At 34.0% G+C, this 19,488-nt stretch overlaps 1 protein-coding gene and 1 non-coding gene across 3 annotated transcripts in view; both read left to right on the top strand.

Moving 5' to 3' along the window:
* EXOC6 (exocyst complex component 6) overlaps nucleotides 1–19,488 on the top strand; it is a 169,221-nt gene that overhangs the window by 114,005 nt on the left and 35,728 nt on the right. For both annotated transcript variants that reach the window (XM_032491312.1, XM_032491313.1), the window contains exon 19: nucleotides 9,402–9,543. In XM_032491312.1, coding sequence (XP_032347203.1) covers nucleotides 9,402–9,543 — 142 coding nt within the window. The remainder of the gene's footprint in view (nucleotides 1–9,401; nucleotides 9,544–19,488) is intronic.
* On the top strand, nucleotides 15,422–15,493 carry TRNAT-UGU. The gene has a single exon. It is a non-coding gene; the product is annotated as a tRNA-Thr (tRNA).

Genomic DNA, 19,488 nt, shown 5'->3' with positions numbered 1-19,488 from the left:
TAGAATTTAATCCCTTTATGTCAGGAACTACATCTACTCAATGTTGTATCTTCTGTAGCACCTAAAGAATGTCTTATACAGAGTAATTGCTTGACAAGTATTTTTAAAGTTAATATGAGAGAAAAAGTAAAGATATGAACTATTATAAGTCTTTTTCTTGTATGTTTAAAAATTATGAAAACTATACTGCAAAAATCAGAATTTTTGAATCAAGAGGTTTTTTTTTTGTCAAATACAGAATGCTTTGTAGTTTTGAAGAGGAAGTCTGCAGTCTGTTATTTACGGGCAGAAATTTAGAAAATGTCTACGAAAATTATTTAAACAATGGTATCAGTACTAATTAGAAATATTTGTATGTTTACTCTTTCTTGCACACCTCCATGGAAGAATAATATAATAATTCAGACTACAGCTCTCTAGATGTATCTCTAGATAAATTGAGTGGTGATTTAAAAAAAATAAAAGAACCAATAGCACCAAAATAACTGTTGCAAATTCCTAGCACTAAGGACAGATACTTTGTCCTGCTGAAGAGATAGACCCTCATGCTTTCACTTGACCTTTTTGCTCATTTAATGCAGTAACTTAAGTACTTAATAAACTTGCTAATAAACTTTCCTGCAGATAGATAGATAGATATGCATATTCAAAATACAGAAGTGATAGTAGCCCTCCTATCCAGAAAACATTGAATTGTTTCTTATCCTCTTGTTTAAGATAAATATGCAAGAGAAATTTCAAAGGACTTGGCACTGGACTGTCCAGTGTTTTGAAAATGTTACCTGCATGAGATAGTTCTTTCTATGGTGATAAGTGAGGTATTTTTGTGACATGTTTTGATATCCATTTCCATACTTTTATAATAAGTTATTCCAAGTACACAAAAATCAACAATAGCAAATGATCGACAGTATTATCAGTGCATTGGAGACAGAGAACTTTGGAGAAGATGTAAATGAAAAAGTCAAAAACCGTCAAAGCCCACTATTAGAAATAGGATTTATATTTTTTCTTAAGCTTTTTCATAATGTAATAAAACAGTTAAGTAATTTTTCACTGCTGGAAGTTAATTGCAAAAAAAAAAAGAATCTTGCTTTTTAGTTGAAAGTGAACATACCTGAATTATATAACTTTAATTCTTTTAGGTATTTATTAAGTTGATGTTTCTATTAGCTAAATGCTGACTAATATTGGTGAGAAATTTAGCTTCTTAAGTTTGTAAGTCTTATGTGTGTATATAGCACAGCATACTTAAATATTTCCCTGCTGTCAGATGTTACAGAAAACAGTGTTTTGGATTGTTCTTAATCAGGGCATAGTTGGAAGAAGTAGTATTAAAAGAGGGCTTTTAGAAGGAAACAGCATGAGAGCTTTAGTAGGAAGCCAGTGGATTAGGAGAGAACTACAAGACCTGATGTGTAAATAGCAGATCATGGAAATGTAAGTGGAAATAATTAAAGTGGACTCTTCTCAGCCTATATACACAAATACACAGCATTAATACATACATGCATATGCGCACTTAACAAATATCCTATAACTTTACTCTTTAAAGACTATAGATGAAATAGACTGCATCTTTGGTGCAGGATTTCGAGCAAAGTATCGTTTTGAACAGGAAGATTTGGTATTAAAAACAAATGAAAATGCACCATATGGCAATTTCACTACCAGATGGCAACAGAGAATTCACGTTTAGAAAGTTACTTGAGTTTTTGTAGATAGGAGTAAGTTCTAGGAATACAAATGATATCTTCCCCTTTAACCTGTATTCCACAATAGAAGTTAAAAAAAATAGAAGATTCTTATTTCTCTCCACCCCTCCTCCGAGTTAAATAGGCAAAAGTTGAAATCAGGGAAGAAAAGAGAGCAAAATTTGTGGATAAAAGTTTGTTTGAGTTGGAATTATGTTCTGTTGTGAGCAGATAAAGATAGCAAAAAGGAGGTCAGATCCCCTGAAGAGAAAAGAAGGAGACAGTAGGGAAAGATGTTGGAGTCAGAAGTTTCTTGTGCAAGCCAGGATCTGGTGATGTTAAAGAGCCTCTGTTTTTCTTTTCTTTTTTCTTCTTTTCCTCCTTGTGTGGAGGGAACAGGAATGGATAGGAGTGAGGATATAGCTGATGGGAGAGGTGGAACAGCTTTGATGCATTCATACTTACAGAGTGCTTGCAGGTCAGGTAGAGAAAACAAAATGCAGTAGGCCAAGGTGCTGATACATACTCATTAAAAAAACTTATGCAAGGTACTATAATACACAAAATGAAGACCTTAGCATTTATAAAGTCCCTACAAAGGCACATGTTTAGATGAGTATTACATATAGGGGAAGAATTCAGAACAGTGAGCAACGACATTTTAATCACTTCCTTTTCTTTCGTTCATTTCATTGTAGGGAAGCTGTCACATTTTAAATCTTTCTACCTCTTAATGGAAATCAGCGTGGTAGATGGTAGCATTGAGATTTAAAGCCTCTGTCTGTTCTTTGGAAACAAGAGGGCGCAGCTGACAAAGGCCTACTGTAAATGTCTGTGAGGACTTATTTTTCACTCTCAGAGTATTGCTGAATGTCATTTGTTTGAATGTCATTGTCTTTAGAAACAAATAGTAAGTAGATAACTTACCTTGCTTGCTCCCTCCTTCTTTGTATGAGTTTTGTTTTAATTCACATCCTCCCCTCGCTTCGTACCTTTCCCTTACTCTTTTAAAATCCTATCCCAGGTACTCACTCAACTGGAAATGACTCTAATGAGGTAGTATCTACCCCAACCACATTCCCACAATCTAGGATTTACCCCAGTGAAATTACCTGTTCAGAAAGCCCCTAACATTCTGGATGAGTATACCCGAAACCTTTGAGAATTTTCAAATTTGAGAATACTGCTATGCCATGTAATTTCTTTCAGAAAATGCTATAAAATATAATTGAAAACTCTAGACCTTAATGAGTTACTTTATATACGTCAACTAACAGAAGACAGCAAAGCCAGATTGAGTTGAGGAGGTTGGGACTTTGCATGTAGTCTGAGTGGTTTCTGCCTCGCCAATACCCACTTCACAGAGCATGTTATTCAAATGTGTGCCTCAGCAAGTGAAGCCCTGCTTTTAATGGACTCTCGGAGTCATTCCTAAAAGGTTGAAACCTAACTATAAATCCTTGAATGACAAGGACCTACTCTGTACTATGTTTATGGCTCTGTTTATATCAGTCACCTACCTACGTATATTAATAAGAGAGTCTGTTGACTTGGGTGACATTTGTCCATTTTACTAATGATCATGTAGAAACAACCTATGCTGTCTAACCTATTAGTGATTCTGACAACTTCTTTGCAAATTTTAAGTCATACTGGGGTTGCAAAATAGTACATTTTAATGATTATATAGCCCTAATACTCTGAGCTTATGTAAAAGAGTGAGGATATGACTCTGCTGTCACAGAGCTGGTGCTTTAATAACAGTTCCTGGGATGCTGTAGTTTTTCCATCTTAATTCCTGTGGCTTGACCATAATACTCAGTCACCACGTGGAAAATCATAGCTCATCTTAACTTGCTTTGCATTCCTTACATTTACCAAGTGAGAAAATTATAGGACCTTGATATTTTATTGCTTCCCTACTTAAACATACATCTATTGCCCAATTTGCTGTTATCAAGTAGATTTAAGAGTTAGAAATAATCTCTGTCAGTTCCCACATAGCATAAACTAGCTTCCTCTTCCTACTACCCTGGGCAAAAGTACATGTCACTTTTACCATTTTATCTAGCTTTCTGATACAATCAGTAACTTGGAAGCAGAAGCATTTCTTCAAAACCTAAAACTTCTTCTAGACTTTCTCTGTTCTCCTTGTCCTTGCATTCTCTTTTTGCCTATTAAAGTAGGATGAATTTGAAGATACCATGGGACTGCTGTGACAGCAACAATGATACTTGCAGAAAGCTAAAAATTACATGTCATCTTAGGCCATGTTCACAATTCAAAAGATTGTTTAAAAAAAAGAAAAAGAAAAAGACTACCAAAGTTTGATGAGACCTATGGTTGGGATAAGGAAGTTGGGATAAGGTGTGAAATAGAAACTTGCCGTATGTTACACATGTCCTGAAGTGTCCTCAGTTTGGGAAATTTTTTTCCCTAATTTTAAGATATTTCTTCATTTAATCCGTGTGTGTGTGTCCCAAGAGCAAGCATTTATGTTATGTCTCATATCCTTATGATTGAGAATTATTAGAAGGAGAAAAGACAAAGAGGGGAGAAAGGGAATTCATAATAGATTATGGGAATTGTGGTTGACTGATGTGGTAACCAGTTCTTTTGGGGCTAGAGCTACTTAGATGGGACAGAAAGAGAGTATGAGAGGAATATAGAAGTGTAAAGGACGTATTTTAGAGAATGTTAGAGGTGTTAGAGTGAGTATATTTTGATAGACATATGAATTTTTTTGGCCTAATCTCAAAAATCTGTCTTCAAGATAGTGCTAAAGTTATTATTAAAATTCACTAAAGGAATACATCTTGATATTTAAACCTTTATAACTCATCCATTCTGTGTTATCGAGAATCTAAGACATTTCAGTATTATACAGAGTGTTAGCCAAAAAGTAGATTAAAACTTATCTTACTAGATAGAGGAATCTTTGTGCATTTGTGAAATCATCTTGGGGAAGTTTTCATGTTTCATAGTAATGTTTTAGATATGTTTTTTCCTGATTTAATAACATTCTTTACATTTAAGTAAATGCAGTTTTGTATAGTAAAATTTAAATTAGTGATTCTTATGTAAAATAGAAAGAAGAATAATAGATATCTTAAATTAAAATGTTGTCTTTTCAACTAGGCATCTTTTTTTAATTAAGAATTTCTGATTTTAGTGTTTGCTCCATAGATGAAAGACCTCACTCTTCTGGACTACGTGTCTTTAAAGGCTCAAGTTGTGGCTCTTTAGGAGACTGACCGAGTCATCAAAATACTTCCTTTCCTCTTTTGTCTTCCCTCCAAAAAGACTATTTCAGAGTTTTATAACTGAAATTTATGTAGCAAATTGAGAGGCAACACGCTGAAATATTTTACTGTTTTTTTTAAATAACTTAAAAAATTAATAACTTAAATACCTTTAAAAGGCCATATACAGACTCAGAATTAATAAATGTACTTACCAATGTTAGGTTTAGTATTCAAGTTGACCATGATTTTATTTCAGTTTTCCAGTTTTTCCTAACAAATATTACATAAGCTTTTAAAGCAAAACCTGTTACCAATTTAAAGAATAATAAATACAGTGCACAATATTTCTAAGTCTGTATATTTTTTTTACTTAAATAAAAAGTAGCTTATTGTGCAAAGTTGATCTTTTGTAGGGGTATAAATAAAGGAAAAAGGACTCTCCTGGGATCATTAAGGAAAGTAGACCAATACAGAAAGAGTGTTTGTGATTTCAAGAGCACATTTTTATGTTAAATGTATCTGAGAGAATGAAAGCAGTAATGAAAAATTCTTTCAAATAATTGCTATTGAAATCAAACCTTTTATTTTATTAGATCTTTGAAATAAGAGAATGGTGAGACAGAAATGAAAACTTCAAATGAAAATTTAAATGTGTCAAATTAGTTTTTAAGTATTCTACATTTCTTCTACTATTATATTAGAGTAGATCTATCAAAATGTTACTTTGAAACCAAAACAGTTTTGAGCCATAATCTAATAAAATGTATTGTATTTTTGTTAACCATGTCATTTTATGATGTTTCAAAGGAAATAGAGTATCTTGAGCCTAATCTATAATAGTAAACTATTTTGGAAATTTGGCTTGACATACAAACAGATGTGTTTTCCTGATTCCTTTTAAACTGAGGGTTGGTGGTTGGTGGTTTATTGTTCCTGTGATTGGCATTAAAAGCCTTATTTCACAGCTTGCAGTGGGGGACTGTTGGGTAAAGAGTGGCTGTGTTCCACAAACTAAATTCAAAAAGTGTCAATCAAGGTCTCACATAGGTTACTTAGAGAATGAGTTTTCTTACTGATTTCACTAAATGTCGCCTCATGCTGTCTTTGATTGGCACAGCCTGGCAGGGAGGATGGATGAATCTGTCACCGACTGGTTAATTGTGTTGCTGGTCTCAGTCTGACATCAGGTCTTTGACTCTTAAGTGGCTCAATACAAAACAAATTAGCAGATTGTAGTCATATTTCTCATTCTATATGCTTTGACTTTGTTGAATGCAGTCCATAAATCATATTGACTGACACACAAGTAAATGATGAAAGCTGCTTTTGAGACATGGATCTAGAAAGCAGCACTGTGAAGGTGCCATGGAAGGATGCATATGGTTGACCCTCTGGGAATTTCCTAGGAGCCAAATGTCTCTTTTTACCACAATTGTTCTTAGAAGAAAAGCTTTTGGGTAATGCAAAAAGGATCTAATATGTCAGCAGATTCTCTTTTACAAGTTCCTTTGAAATATAAGAAGTTTGTCTAAGGGTTTTCTCTCTTTGCAAGTTGTTTTTCAGCAAAATGTTGGAGCAGGGTAAAAAAAAAATAATTACCTTTAAAAGTTTGGCAGGTGTTTTTACTTATTTACTGAAATTTATGTTGTTAAAGAGAAAGAGAACGTTAACAGTAGTTGCAATTAATTTTTCAGATGAAGGCAGCAAAAATTTCTAGGTGCTTAAAATTTATTAAATGTGCTATGTTTTCTCAGTCACTTCACTGAATTATTTTGGCTTTGTTGTAACGTTAAAAACCAAAGCATCTCCAATGAAAAGGCCAGTTTTTAAAGATAATTGTAAAAGTACTCATTTTGGTTCTAGAAAATGAAATAGTATTAAAAATAAAAGCATCAACAATAATAGCAAAATAGTGTTCAGAAAAGAGTGTTTTGCTTATTCCAAAGTGTACCAAGGGCTACAGGCATCAAAAATGAATTACCAAAGATATTTTTTGGGTGTGCAAATTTCTGGAACATTAAAATTTTTCTCTGTCGAAATAAGTAATAGATAAAAGTTAAGAATATTTGTTCACATTTTATAGTTAGGAAGTAGACGCTTTAAAAAATGTGTGATCTTATAGAATATAGCTTAAAAATTAAAAGAATTTGAACGTTTGATATTAACTTAATTTTGAGCTATAAAAAGGAAGAATTCATTTCATCTGAATATTTTACAAATATTTTAAACTTCTATCTTTGAGAACAATAAGCCTGTATTTAATATGCATAATCAAAAGAAATTTGATACTAGGTTTTTGTTATTACATGCGTTGTTTAAACAGAAAGCTAAACTTGTATGAGTGTGTGTGTGTGTGCACGTGCGTGTGTTTTCATTTCCTACATTCACCAAGTTTATGGAATAGCCTGTATTTTTGTACTAGTACCATCATTTTGGCTCCAGTACTTTGCTACAGAGTCATTTGTAGCATCTGAACCCATGTTAAAAGTTAAAGATCACCTTAAAATAGTACCACTTACATAGTATAATGTGTTTGTTTATGAAATGAATGTAATAGTAATTGTTTTGACAATTTATCAATCTGCTTTTACAGTTAGTGCATTATAGTAGCAACTTAAGCAGGACATGGAGCTGATTTGATGGAGAAAAGTACATTAAATGAAAATGCACTAGTTGTTGCATTAAGCCAAAATGACATTTCCATTACGTATTCTCATTGTAATTAAATTACATGCTTTGATTTCTTCTTTTCCTGTCTCTCCCCCTCCCCCCCATTCATATTGCTATTATTCTGCTTGGGGCTTGGAGCTGCATGTCTCCTAGACTAATTCCTCTTGGGTTTGGGGATCTTGAAGCATGCTGGGTTTTGCATTGTTGGTTACATTCCTTTTTGGCAGTTCATCAGTATCTGTCAAATATATTGTTTGCATCGGCTTTTATCTCTGAAGTTTTTGATCGAGAAATTGACATTCCATTTCAGATATGCAGTTTTTCATTGTGCATAGTGTCTAAATGCTTAAGATTCATAAAACACTCATAAAGACTCATAAAATTTGTTTCTAGTCTGACTTTGAATGTGCAATTTAATGAACAACTGTTCTAGTAAACATCTTGAAAACATATTTTTGTTTTTTCTTACTTTTCTAACAGATCAGTCCTCTGTAAACATTTTTGTACCAATATTTTGCAACACTTATGTTTGGAAGATTTTCATAATTTTGTAGCTTTACTGACCTTTGTGATAAGTAGGAAAAAACATAATTATCAAATATCACTGGGTAAATATTTGTTAATGCAAATGAGGCAAAACATGGCACATCTTCCAAAAGTCATTATTTTTAATCCTGTTCATAGATCTTTGAATCCTATCATGAGAGTCAGTTCATTACCAATCACATAATTGTGGGTTGGAGATAGTCGTACCAGGATCAGTATTATGCTGGAAAACTTTACCAAAAAGAATTTTTGTAATATTTTATTATAATCTTTTAGTTGAAAAATTTTTTAAAAGCCTGCTTAAAAGAATAATTTATACTAAATGCAATATTATATTGTGATTCAGTTATGTAATCTAGAGGCTGAACATTTAAAATTATTTTTATCATTTTTTAAGAAAATATAGCCTGAATCAAGGCTATCAGTGAAAATTTATGTTGAGTTTTAGGAGTTTATTATAGTAGAAAATATTTTATAGTGATATATATATATACACACACACACACATATATATAGAAATAAAACTGAATATTTGTAGCTCACTTAACTACATATTTTTAAATTATCAGATGATTTTAAAATTTAATTTCTAAAACTAAATGTAGATCTGTAGATGATTGTGAAATCATTTTGATAGACAAGCTTCTTTTTTTCCCTGCTAATTGAAGCTATGCTACAAACTAATCTTCCATTTAGAAATAAGGGCTTATGACTTAAAGTATGTTTTATAAAGTATATTTTACATATTATACCATGTCAAAGTATACATTATAAAGTATAGTAGGTACAGTTTAAATGATAAAAAATAAGTTTATAAACTTCATTAATTCTTGGCTTGATTAATTACGTAAAGTGGAGCTTGAAGAGCATTATATAAATAAAATGTCTCAACATGACAGTTATTTTATGTCACAAATGTTGTTTTAATGTGCATTTTTAAAAATACTTGAGACATTTCAAGAGATCTGAATAATTAATGGATTTTAAACTTATATTTTAATTACCCTGTGTGCAGTTAGAACTTTAATGATATTTATATCCTGAAGGACAAATGAACAGAATATTACTTTTAATTCCTATGCCAAAAGACAGCCACTCAGAATACAAAAAGAGAAAGGCCAATAATAACTATTCTACAAAAAAAAAAGCGACAAAAAATGCCATGTGTATAATTTTTTGTTATATTTTATGATATGTTTCTATATTTTCTTGCTTATTTTTTGGTTTGGATATTTGTTTTAAACAGGGGAAAGTTGCCCAGACTGCTTGCATGTCAGCCTGCCAGCATCTGTCAACATCCTTAATGCAGATGCTACTGGACAGTGAGTTAAAACAGATAAGCATGGGAGCCGTTCAGCAGTTTAACTTAGATGTCATACAGTGTGAATGTAAGTACCTTATTGGTTAAGTCTGATGCATGTCTAGGAATCTATATTTAAATTATATGAAAAAAATGGTATATTGTAGGATAGTTCATTAAGGAAGGAAGAGGCCTGATTTAGTGAAACTTTCGGAAGCGTTAGAAGCAACTTCCTTCCTCTTAAGAAACAAAAAATATCTCAGTTTCACATTTAGGGCCTCTGGAGAGGCACTGAAGTGACAATCCAGACTGGATCATTTAAAAAAAATGATTTACTTTTTTCCCTTTATTCCTTCTTCTGGTCATTCTTGTCTTCTTGCCAGGACTCTCCTGAGGTTTGTAGTAAACGAATGAAATTATTCTGAGTTTGTCATTCTTACTTTCCCATAAATAACTTTTCAGATACTTACTAAAGAACAATCTTAGGACCCTGCATTCCAAGTGAAGCTTTTTTTTATATTCTGAATTTTTGATTCTCTTCCTCAAAGAATTTCTTAAATCTTTACCTTTGCCATTATTTTTCACTTTACTTTCTTTAAGTGATGAGTTAGCAGATTCCATAATCGACTGTTGACATTAGCCATTCAACTTTAAAATTGAGTGTACTATTTGGTTATTAGCCTTATTATATATGATTCTAAATGTATGTTTTATTACCCTTATACAAAACATGTGTTTATAGAATAACTTTTAAGCATTACTTTCAAATGTCTGGTACACTGATTGATGAAAATCTCTGGTTGACAGTTTAGTCAGGCACTACTGTTGATAACTGAAAATCAGTGGGGCACAAGAAGGATTATAAAATACTTGTTTGAGGCAAATATTCTATGTGGAAGACATTAAAAACTTAAATGTCAGTGACTTGCAACTGAATCAGGAATGACAGATTTTTTTCAACAAATAAATAATTTGTCTGCCCCTCTGTATAAGGTATTCTAGGAAAAATGTAATTAATAATTAAAAAGAATAATTAAAGAGGCTCTTTGATCAAGTTCAGTTGTTTATTACACACAAAAAGGTGTATAAAGTTTTTTAAAAACCTATCTTACTTCCTTCAAAAAAAGAGATATGCTTATCTACAAAGTGAAAGAAAGAAAGTGTTTCCCTAGGGAAGAGAAGGGTTCATTTTCCCAGGAAGCAGCTCTAATTTTCTCTGATTAGAAAACCTTTCTTACATTTCTTTCTCAAAATAAAACTATCATTTACAAAGTGGTATTTCTTTTGTATTTACAAAAGTATTTACCAAAAAGCATTTTTTTTAATGTTTCCAACTCAAAGTAATTGTTAATACATTCTGCAAATAGCTTGAAACTGATTTCTTAAAGTTCTTTAAAAGTTGTCTCATGAGATCATTTCAGCACGATAATGCTTATATAATCATATAACATAAACATTGCTTGACTGATTTTGTATTACTACATTTTTAATGTGGATTCAAAATGATTAGGCGGTTGAACCCTTTATTGGCATTTTGTTGTGTCTTCTCAGTTAGACTTTTTGTTCAAAAATGGAAATTACTGTTTGGTTAGGCAATTTCAGGTACCTAGATCCTTTTTCTGTTCTCTTACAAGCCTAAGAGAAAGGCACATAAAACACAAAACTTTGCCTCTCTGTCCCATCATAGGACAGTTTCTCTCTTTAGTTACTTCTTTGAGTGGAATCACTGAAGGCACCTTTTAAAATGCTGATGTTTTCTTAAAGGACTAATCTCTTGGAAGAGACCAAGAAAGATCCTAAGTATGAGATATAACTTGTTTAAGGAAGTCTGGAGTCCGGGGGAGGGTATAGCTCAAGTGGTAGAGCACATGCCTAGCATGCCTGAGGCCCTGGGTTCAATCCCCAGTACCTCTGATGAAAAATCAGATAAATAAATAAATCTAATTACCTCCTCCCTGCAAAAATTTAAAAAAAAAAAAAAAAAAAAGGTAAAGGAAGTCTGGGATCGAGTATAAGAGGGATAAACCCTAGCCTGATGGGGGCCAAGGTTCTGGCACTATAGATATGGAAAGGGAAGAACCGGGACTCAAAGACAAACCATGGAAGAGAAGCTCAGTTTCTTTTAAGATTATACCTATGGTTGGCTCTGCTCCTTAATACTTATCAAGTATTACTTAATCGTTAATTAACTAATACAGTATCAGGCATTCAGTACTCACTGAACAAATACAAATTGACGTTACATTTTTCATATTTACTCTCTGGTGCAAAAGAATTATCTACCCCCCAACTCATGACTTTTAGTGATTGATACATAAATCACTTTAAAATGAAGCCTATCTCCCTCTGTTAATCTGTTCAGAGAATTTTAGTTTTCAACCCTATTTTAAATAGTGTTTTTGTTTGTTATTTTAGATTTGAAAGAAAGCAATTTTTTAAAATACAAAGTTTATTTTCAGTATTAATGCTGTGTGTATGCTTCCTACGTATTAGGGAAGGGAAGGGAGAAGAAAGGGGGACAGGAAGAGGAATTTGGCTAGGTAAGAGGAAAGCTAAAATGTCTGGTAAATTTGTGAAGAGAAGGAATCTGGATGCTTTAGGAATCAACTGGAATATGGAGAAAATAGGCACATAGTTCAGATGTAGAATCCAAGAAGCTGAAAGATCATTGAGTTTCACCACCTACCTGTAATACACACACATTCACATACTCCTCTGCCTTGAAATCCTCTCTCAGATACCCTTGTCAAGTAGTTGTCCACCTATTGGTTGAACATTTAATTTGGGCAATTATCTACTCTTCAGAAAATGCGTTTCGACCTAATACATTAGTCTATCAATTTCTTACATGAGCTGAAATCATTTTCTCTAAACTTCTCCTAATGGACCTAGTTCTGCCTAGGGCTGGAGTCACCACTAATCCATATTGCACCTTTGTGCAAATTAAAAAAGGTATTCCCACTGAAAGAAAAAAGTCCTCCTGTGTTGTCCCTTTACATGAGTTAGAAAAAGTTTACCCTTTTTCTAGCTGGACTCCCCTACGAAAGCACATGGCTTATCAAGTGAAATGTGAGCTAGATTGCAGCCCTCACTCCCTCCCCACTCCCCTCTTCAGCTGGGCACCCAAGGATAGTAAGCAGTCTGACAACTGTATGTGGCAGTTCTGCCTAGGGTTGTGACAGAGAAAACCAAGTCCTCATCCACAAGCCAGTTATATGAAAACCATTTTTTATATCTTTCTGAATCTTCTGAAAGCTAGACATCAACAATTCCTCTTACTGTTCTCATTTGATATGATTTTAGATCCAAAGCTCTTCTTTGATAAACTGGATTGATACCTTCTATTTAATGTCTGGTACCCAAAGTTGAATATAGAGATCTCTAGATAAGTGGGAACGAGTATAATGTGGACCATCAAATACATTGTTCCATATTCTGTACTTTATTAGTAAAGTCCAAACTGTTATTACCATTTTTGGTTCCCTGAGTATACCATCAAATCATTAAAGCTGTACTGTTCTAAAATTTCTTTATCTTTTTTTTTGTGTGTGTGTGATTGTCGAGCTTTGCTTTTCTTTACTTGTATGATTGGTTTTTGTTTTAGAATTTTAAAATTATCTGTCTTAAATTTTATTTCATGATTTGTCCCACAGCTAGTCTAATGAGATCTTCTTTTGTATCAAAATTTAATATCATCTGCAGATTTGTAATCATGCTTTTTTCTTTTTGGTGAGGGTTGGTAATTAGGTTTATTTATTTATTTATTCTTTGAGGAAGTACTGAGGATTGAACTCAGGTCCTCATGCATGCTAAACAAGCACTCTACCACTTGAGCTATACCCTCCCCCCTGAAATCATGCTTTTAATTAACAAAGTCATAAATAGACATTTTTCCAAAGAAGACATCCAGATGGCCAACAGGCATGTGAAAAGATGCTCAACATTGCTAATTATTAGAGAAATGCAAGTCAAAACTACAATGAGGTATCACCTCACACCAGCCAGAATGGCCATCATTAAAAAGCATACAAATAATAAATGCTGGAGCAGGTGTGGAGAAAAAGGAACCCTCCTACACTATTGGTGGGAATGTAGATTGGTGCAGCCACTATGGAGGACAGTATGGAGGTTACTTAAAAAACTAAAAAAAGACTTACTATATGATCCAGCAATCCCATTTCTGGACATATATATGAAGAAAACTACAGTTCAAAAAGACACACGCACACCAGTGTTCATAGCAGCACTGTTTACAATAGCCAAGACATGGAAGCAACCTAAATGTCCAGTGATAGATGACTGTATAAAGAAGAGGTGTATAAAGAAGAATGGAATATTACTCAGCCATAAAAAGAATGAAATAATGCCATTTGCAACAACATGGATGGACTTAGAGATTATCATATTAAGTGAAGTAAGTCAAAGACAAATATCATATGGTATCACTTACATGTGTAATCTAAAAAAAATGATACAAATTCTATTTACAAACCAAAAACAGACTCAAGGACATAGAAAACAAACTATGGTTAACAAAGGAAAAAGGGTGGGGGAGGGATAAATCAGGAGTTTGGAATCAACAGATACACAGATTTCTATATATAAAACAGATAAACAGTAAGGGCCTACTGTATAGTATAAGGAACTATATTCAATTTCTTGTAATAACATATAATGGAAAAGAATCTGAGAAGAAAAAATATGTATGTATGTATGCGTATACCTGAGTCACTTTGCTGTACACCTGAAACTAACATTGTAAATCAACTACACTTCAATTAAAAAAAAAATTAAAAAAAGAAACATTTAACAAGGTCATTAGCAAAATGTTGAACAAAATCTTATATCTGTATCTTGATATATAGGACATCATGGTTCTCAAAACGTGGTTCCCAGATGAGCAGCAATAGTATCACCTGGGAACTTGTTAGAAGTGTGAATTCTTGGGCTCTACCTATTGAGCTGGGAATGCTGGGCATGGGACACAGCAGTTTCTCTTTAAATACGCTCTTCAAGTGATGTTAATGTACAGTAAAGTTTGCGAACCATGGCATTAAATGGATCTATATGTTCATATTGAGTTAGACCCATTATTCAGAATTTTGGATATCTTAAGATTTTTTTCAGCCAGTTGCTAATTCCCTAATTGAATCTAACTCATAGTTTGAATCTAAATCATAATTCAGAGTTATGAGCAACTTTGTCTGATGCCTTACTGCTGGTATATAGGGAGACTACATGACCATTGAATTTTCCTCATCTACCAGTCTAAATACTTTCAGTTTTGAAAGAAGATAATACTACTCTGATTCTTCATAAATCCAGATTGACTCATAGTAGTTACTTTCCCTTCAAGAGGCTCAGAAACCATTACTTAAAGTTTGTGACTAGTTCTGGGATTAACATAAAATCCTACTAGTCTAGTTTCACACTAGTAAGAGATCCAGAGTCCAAGAAAGTTAGGTAGCAGAGATCAGGAACTAGATACCATGAACCACCCAAAATCCTTGGCATCTCAAAAGAGGCTTAAGTCAAAGAATTTAAGCAATAAGAGGTGAGCATGAAATATAAGCATCATGAATGGACTTTATTCTGAGTTAAGTTTTCCTTGTATTTTTGTGATTATTTTTCCATCCTCATTACTTTGTAAAAAATGTTACATATATTTCCTGTGCCTTGAATGTCAGTCTGCAGGTGGAAACAAATAGCACAACCAGCTGAAGTAGGAGAGGTAGAAAGTTAGAAATAATTTCATTTCTCATATTATTCAGCTCCATGTTTTTAGTTTTTGCTTGTTTTTGTTTTTCTGGTGGTGAAAGAATTAGGTGAAAGAAAGATTAGAACTGATCCATTTATGTACTCACTTGTTTTATCAAACAATGTGTTTGTGCCCTTTTCTTTGGTATTCCTTGTGACACACATACTTACAAGTTAAACTGCCTTGATCTACAGTTTCATTCTACAGGGAGGGTATAGCTCAGTGGTAGAGCGTGTGCTTTGTATGCACAAGGTCCTGGATTCAATCACCAGTACCTCTGTTAAAATAAATAAATAAAACTGATTACTTCCTCCCCATCAAAAAATAAAAGTTAAAAATAAATAAAATAAAATTTCAGGGGGAGGGTGTAGCTCAGTAGTAGAGCACGTGCTCAGCATGCACAAGGTCCTGAGTTCAGTCCCCAGTACCGCCATTAAAATAAATGAATGAATAAATAAACCTAATTACCTCCCCCCCAAAACAAAACAAAGAAAAAAAATTCAGTCTATAACTGAATGTTTTTCCCATTGAGACTCAGCTGATTTGTAGGAAGATTCATTTATTCAAATGTTTAACAGGAACCTATTACCTGTTATATACTGGGAAATCAAAGATGAATCAGGCTTCTAAGGTCTCACATTTTGGGTAGGGAGGAAACAGACAAGTAAATAACTATAATAGAACATAAATTATTTATAGACATATATATTACTTGTAAAGAAGGAGCAATTAATTCTACATGCCATAGGGTTGAGAAGGTTGTCATAGAAGTGAAATTTGAGGATCTTAACAGATGAGTAAGATTTCACCAAAATCAAGGAAGGGTGTTCTGAGCAGAGGGAATGGCATAAGCAAAAGCACTGTGATGAGAGACTGCTAAGGGAATCTTCAAACAGTCTTGTGTGGCTAGACTACAAGATGCATGATTGAAAATATTGAAAGATATGACTGAAAAAAGTTAGACTTCTGAATGCTTGGACTTTATTTAGTAAGCCATAGAGATCCATTGAAGCTTTTAAATCAGGACAATGACATGATGAAATCTGTGTTTTATTAAGTTAACTCTGTGTCATACGGAAATTGAGCTGAAGTTAGAGAGAGACTGCAAGTAGGAAGACCTGTTAAAAGACTATTGAACTTTTTCCTGTGAAGGATAGAAAGAGCTTGACTTTGGGAATGAAAATGAAAAGAAGAGGATGGATTCCAGACATTTTGGAGGAGGGAATAAAAGTTAGTGAATGAGTGAACTGATAACGATTTAGGTGAATAGAATCAGAGAATCACACAGTAGAAGAGACCCAAGAATGCATCCCATGGTTAGAATGGATGGTTGAAGAGGGAGAAAAAGAAAGAGAAAAGAAGAGAGGAATGGGAAGAGGAGAGAGGGAAGAGGAGATTTAATCACCTAGCATAGGTAGTTAAATTCAACATAGATTATGGGAGGGTGGATATAGCTCAGTGGTAGAGTGCAGGCTTAGCATGCACGAGGTCCTGGGTTCAGTAATTGTAGGCACCCTGCAGAATGCTATGCTCATAGCATATTTGTTGAATAAAGGAACAAATGAACAAATCAAGAAGTTTCTGTAATCTGCATTTGTCTTTTCTAGAGTTCTCCTACATTTGTTATCAAGAAGTGAAGGCCAGTGGATGCTGCTGTACTTTTTTTCAATGGAGGTACTGGAGATTGAACCCAGGACCTTGTGCATGCTAAGCATGTGCCCCACCACTGAGCCATACCCACCCCTTGATGCTGCTGTACTTGAACTCAAGACCATTTGACTTAGTATAGACGTAACTTATCATTTATAAAAATTCTTCACATATTTGATGATTGTTTAACTTCATCCATTCTGAGCGAAACAGTTATAATTTTTTAATGTTTTCTTGTGGAATTATTTTCACTCCCCTTCTGGTCATTTTTCTTTGAATCTTTTTCTACTGTTGTTCTTTTTAAACCCATATTAATAAAATGTCTGAGTTCAGGGATGTGGAATCATGTGAACTTATATAGAATATTTTTCATAAGTGCTTTCAAATTAGTCTTAAGATGGTCTGAGCACATCAGACCGTGTTCTAGTGCTGGCTCTTCCTGTATTTGGGCAAGTGGCTTTGGACAAACCATTTAACAGTTGAGAGGCCTTTATTTTTCCTGTGAAATACGAGATTTGAAATTGATAAATTCCAAGATAAATCCTAATTCTAGGATTCAGAGGTAGTAAAATTTAAGGCAAAGAAGAGTGTAGGACTTTGGAGTCGTACGTTAATTCCTTCATATCTATTATGTGCTTGGCATTTAGAGGATACAGTGGTAAACAAAACAGAAAAGGTCCTAACTTGCTTGGAGTTTAGGCTCAGTGAAGAGGCATTCATTATACAACTGCACTAATAAATATGATTGTAAGTTGTTAAATTCCAAAAAGAAAAGTGTGAGAGAGGCTAAGTAGACGTAATTTACATAAAAAGTTGTATAGATTGGCTCTATGCATAAATGAAGTGGATATTTTTGGTTCACTTGACCATAACCAATAATACTTCTGTAACTACTTGGTTGGAGAAGTCAGGAAGGCATCCATTTGGAATTGCAAATGTAGCCCCTCTGAAAGCTGCATTGAACCTTTGATCCCATTACAGATTTTGTATAAGTTCAAGAGAAAGCACTTAGTTGGAAGAGCATTTGCCAAGCTTGGCATGAAGCTGATGTTCTAAATCTGTGTATGTGCTTTTGTTTTATTAAACACCTATTATACATTGGGTCTCAATATAAGGTATCTTTCAAATGCAACTGTACAGAGGAAAAGATAAACGTGTCCTCTTAAGTTTCTGAGGTATCTCAGAAATCCTTCACATCTCTAACCAAATAACAGAACGTTTCCAAAGCATGAGGCAATCAGAAATATTTGAAGTACCCAAAATAGGTCTAGAATGTACTTTTTCATGTATTCTACACAAAATACCTAACTGAGATTATTAGTTCCTAAGAGTTTAACATCCTAAGTTCATAGGCACTAAAAAAGCTCTAGGTTGAAAAGCACTGGTACCTCTCTCAGTGGAGAGTTATTGAGGAATAGGTGAGTATCTGGGTTTGAAGGCCTCGGTCTTTTTTCATTTGGATAAAGACTTGGTCCACCTCAAAAAAAGAAGTCTCTACAGATTTTTTTTTGTATGTATATGGCTGACTTCAGGGTCTCTAATTCTAGCCTTTAAAAAGATCCAAACCCCAAAATAAAAGGATTCAAGGAAAACCATGTGGATAGTTTCAGAGGATATGTCAGTATCTTTTTTAAAATGTTATTTATTTATTTTTTAAGTGGAGGTACTGGGGATTGAACCCTGGACCTCGTACATGTTAAGCACCCACTCTACCACTGAGCTATACCTTCCCCTTTCCAATATCTTTTTTAAAAAGTAAGCTGTATACTATTATACTACCTGCCTACTTGAATTTGTTCCTGGTTTTAATGACATTTACGGTATCAGATTGAGGCTACTTTGCCCCTTTTTCAAGAAAGGGAGCAGGATACTACGTTATATAAGAGTGGGGTGATGAATATAGAGAGGCAGTTGGTCCTCGGGGCTTCCATTCCCCTGCTGCCAGTCACTTGTAACAAAGTGTAAGCATAAAGAAGTCTAACAAGACCCCTGACTCCCAGGTCTGAATTCTTCACCACCAGCAAGACCACTAGATGGTGCTCTCCGTCATCCCTTCTAATGACGCATCTGGTCCACATAGAATACGTTGCCTGGCCAAAATCTGGGTTCTAACTGGCTACTTTAAATCTTCAGATCTAGAAAGAAATGGAATTATGAGAAATATCTTCAGTATGCATACTATTGGTGTTTGTATTTAGTCATCTATTTCGTTTCAGAATTACTCCATTTTATATGTCCTTGCCTTGTTATCCACAAGTGAAGTCCTGAGACTTTATTTGGCCTAGCCTCCTCACCCTCCTCACTCTCCTTTTCAATCTTTTGTCTATCTTTTGGTCAATTGCTCTTATGGCTCCATAGATACTCTTTCTTCTCCTGCCCCCCTAGCCCATGGTAGTTGTTCCTACCCTGTGTAGATGTTTTCCAAATAATCCACATTCTCTACCTTACAGGAAAGGTAACTAACTGTCTGCCTAGGACAAGATTGTTCAAGAACTTACTCCCTCTGCATTAAATTTCGGAGGTTTATATTTTCATACCAGAATAAATACTTACAGCCTAACTTCTTAGCCATCTTCATTCCCCCGATACAAGCCCTGTACATCTGTGCATAGATCCCAAGGGCAG

The sequence above is a fragment of the Camelus ferus genome, chromosome 11, assembly GCF_009834535.1.
Source record: "Camelus ferus isolate YT-003-E chromosome 11, BCGSAC_Cfer_1.0, whole genome shotgun sequence".
In the NCBI taxonomy this organism is placed as follows: domain Eukaryota; kingdom Metazoa; phylum Chordata; class Mammalia; order Artiodactyla; family Camelidae; genus Camelus; species Camelus ferus.
This window is presented reverse-complemented; position numbering and strand designations above follow the sequence as displayed.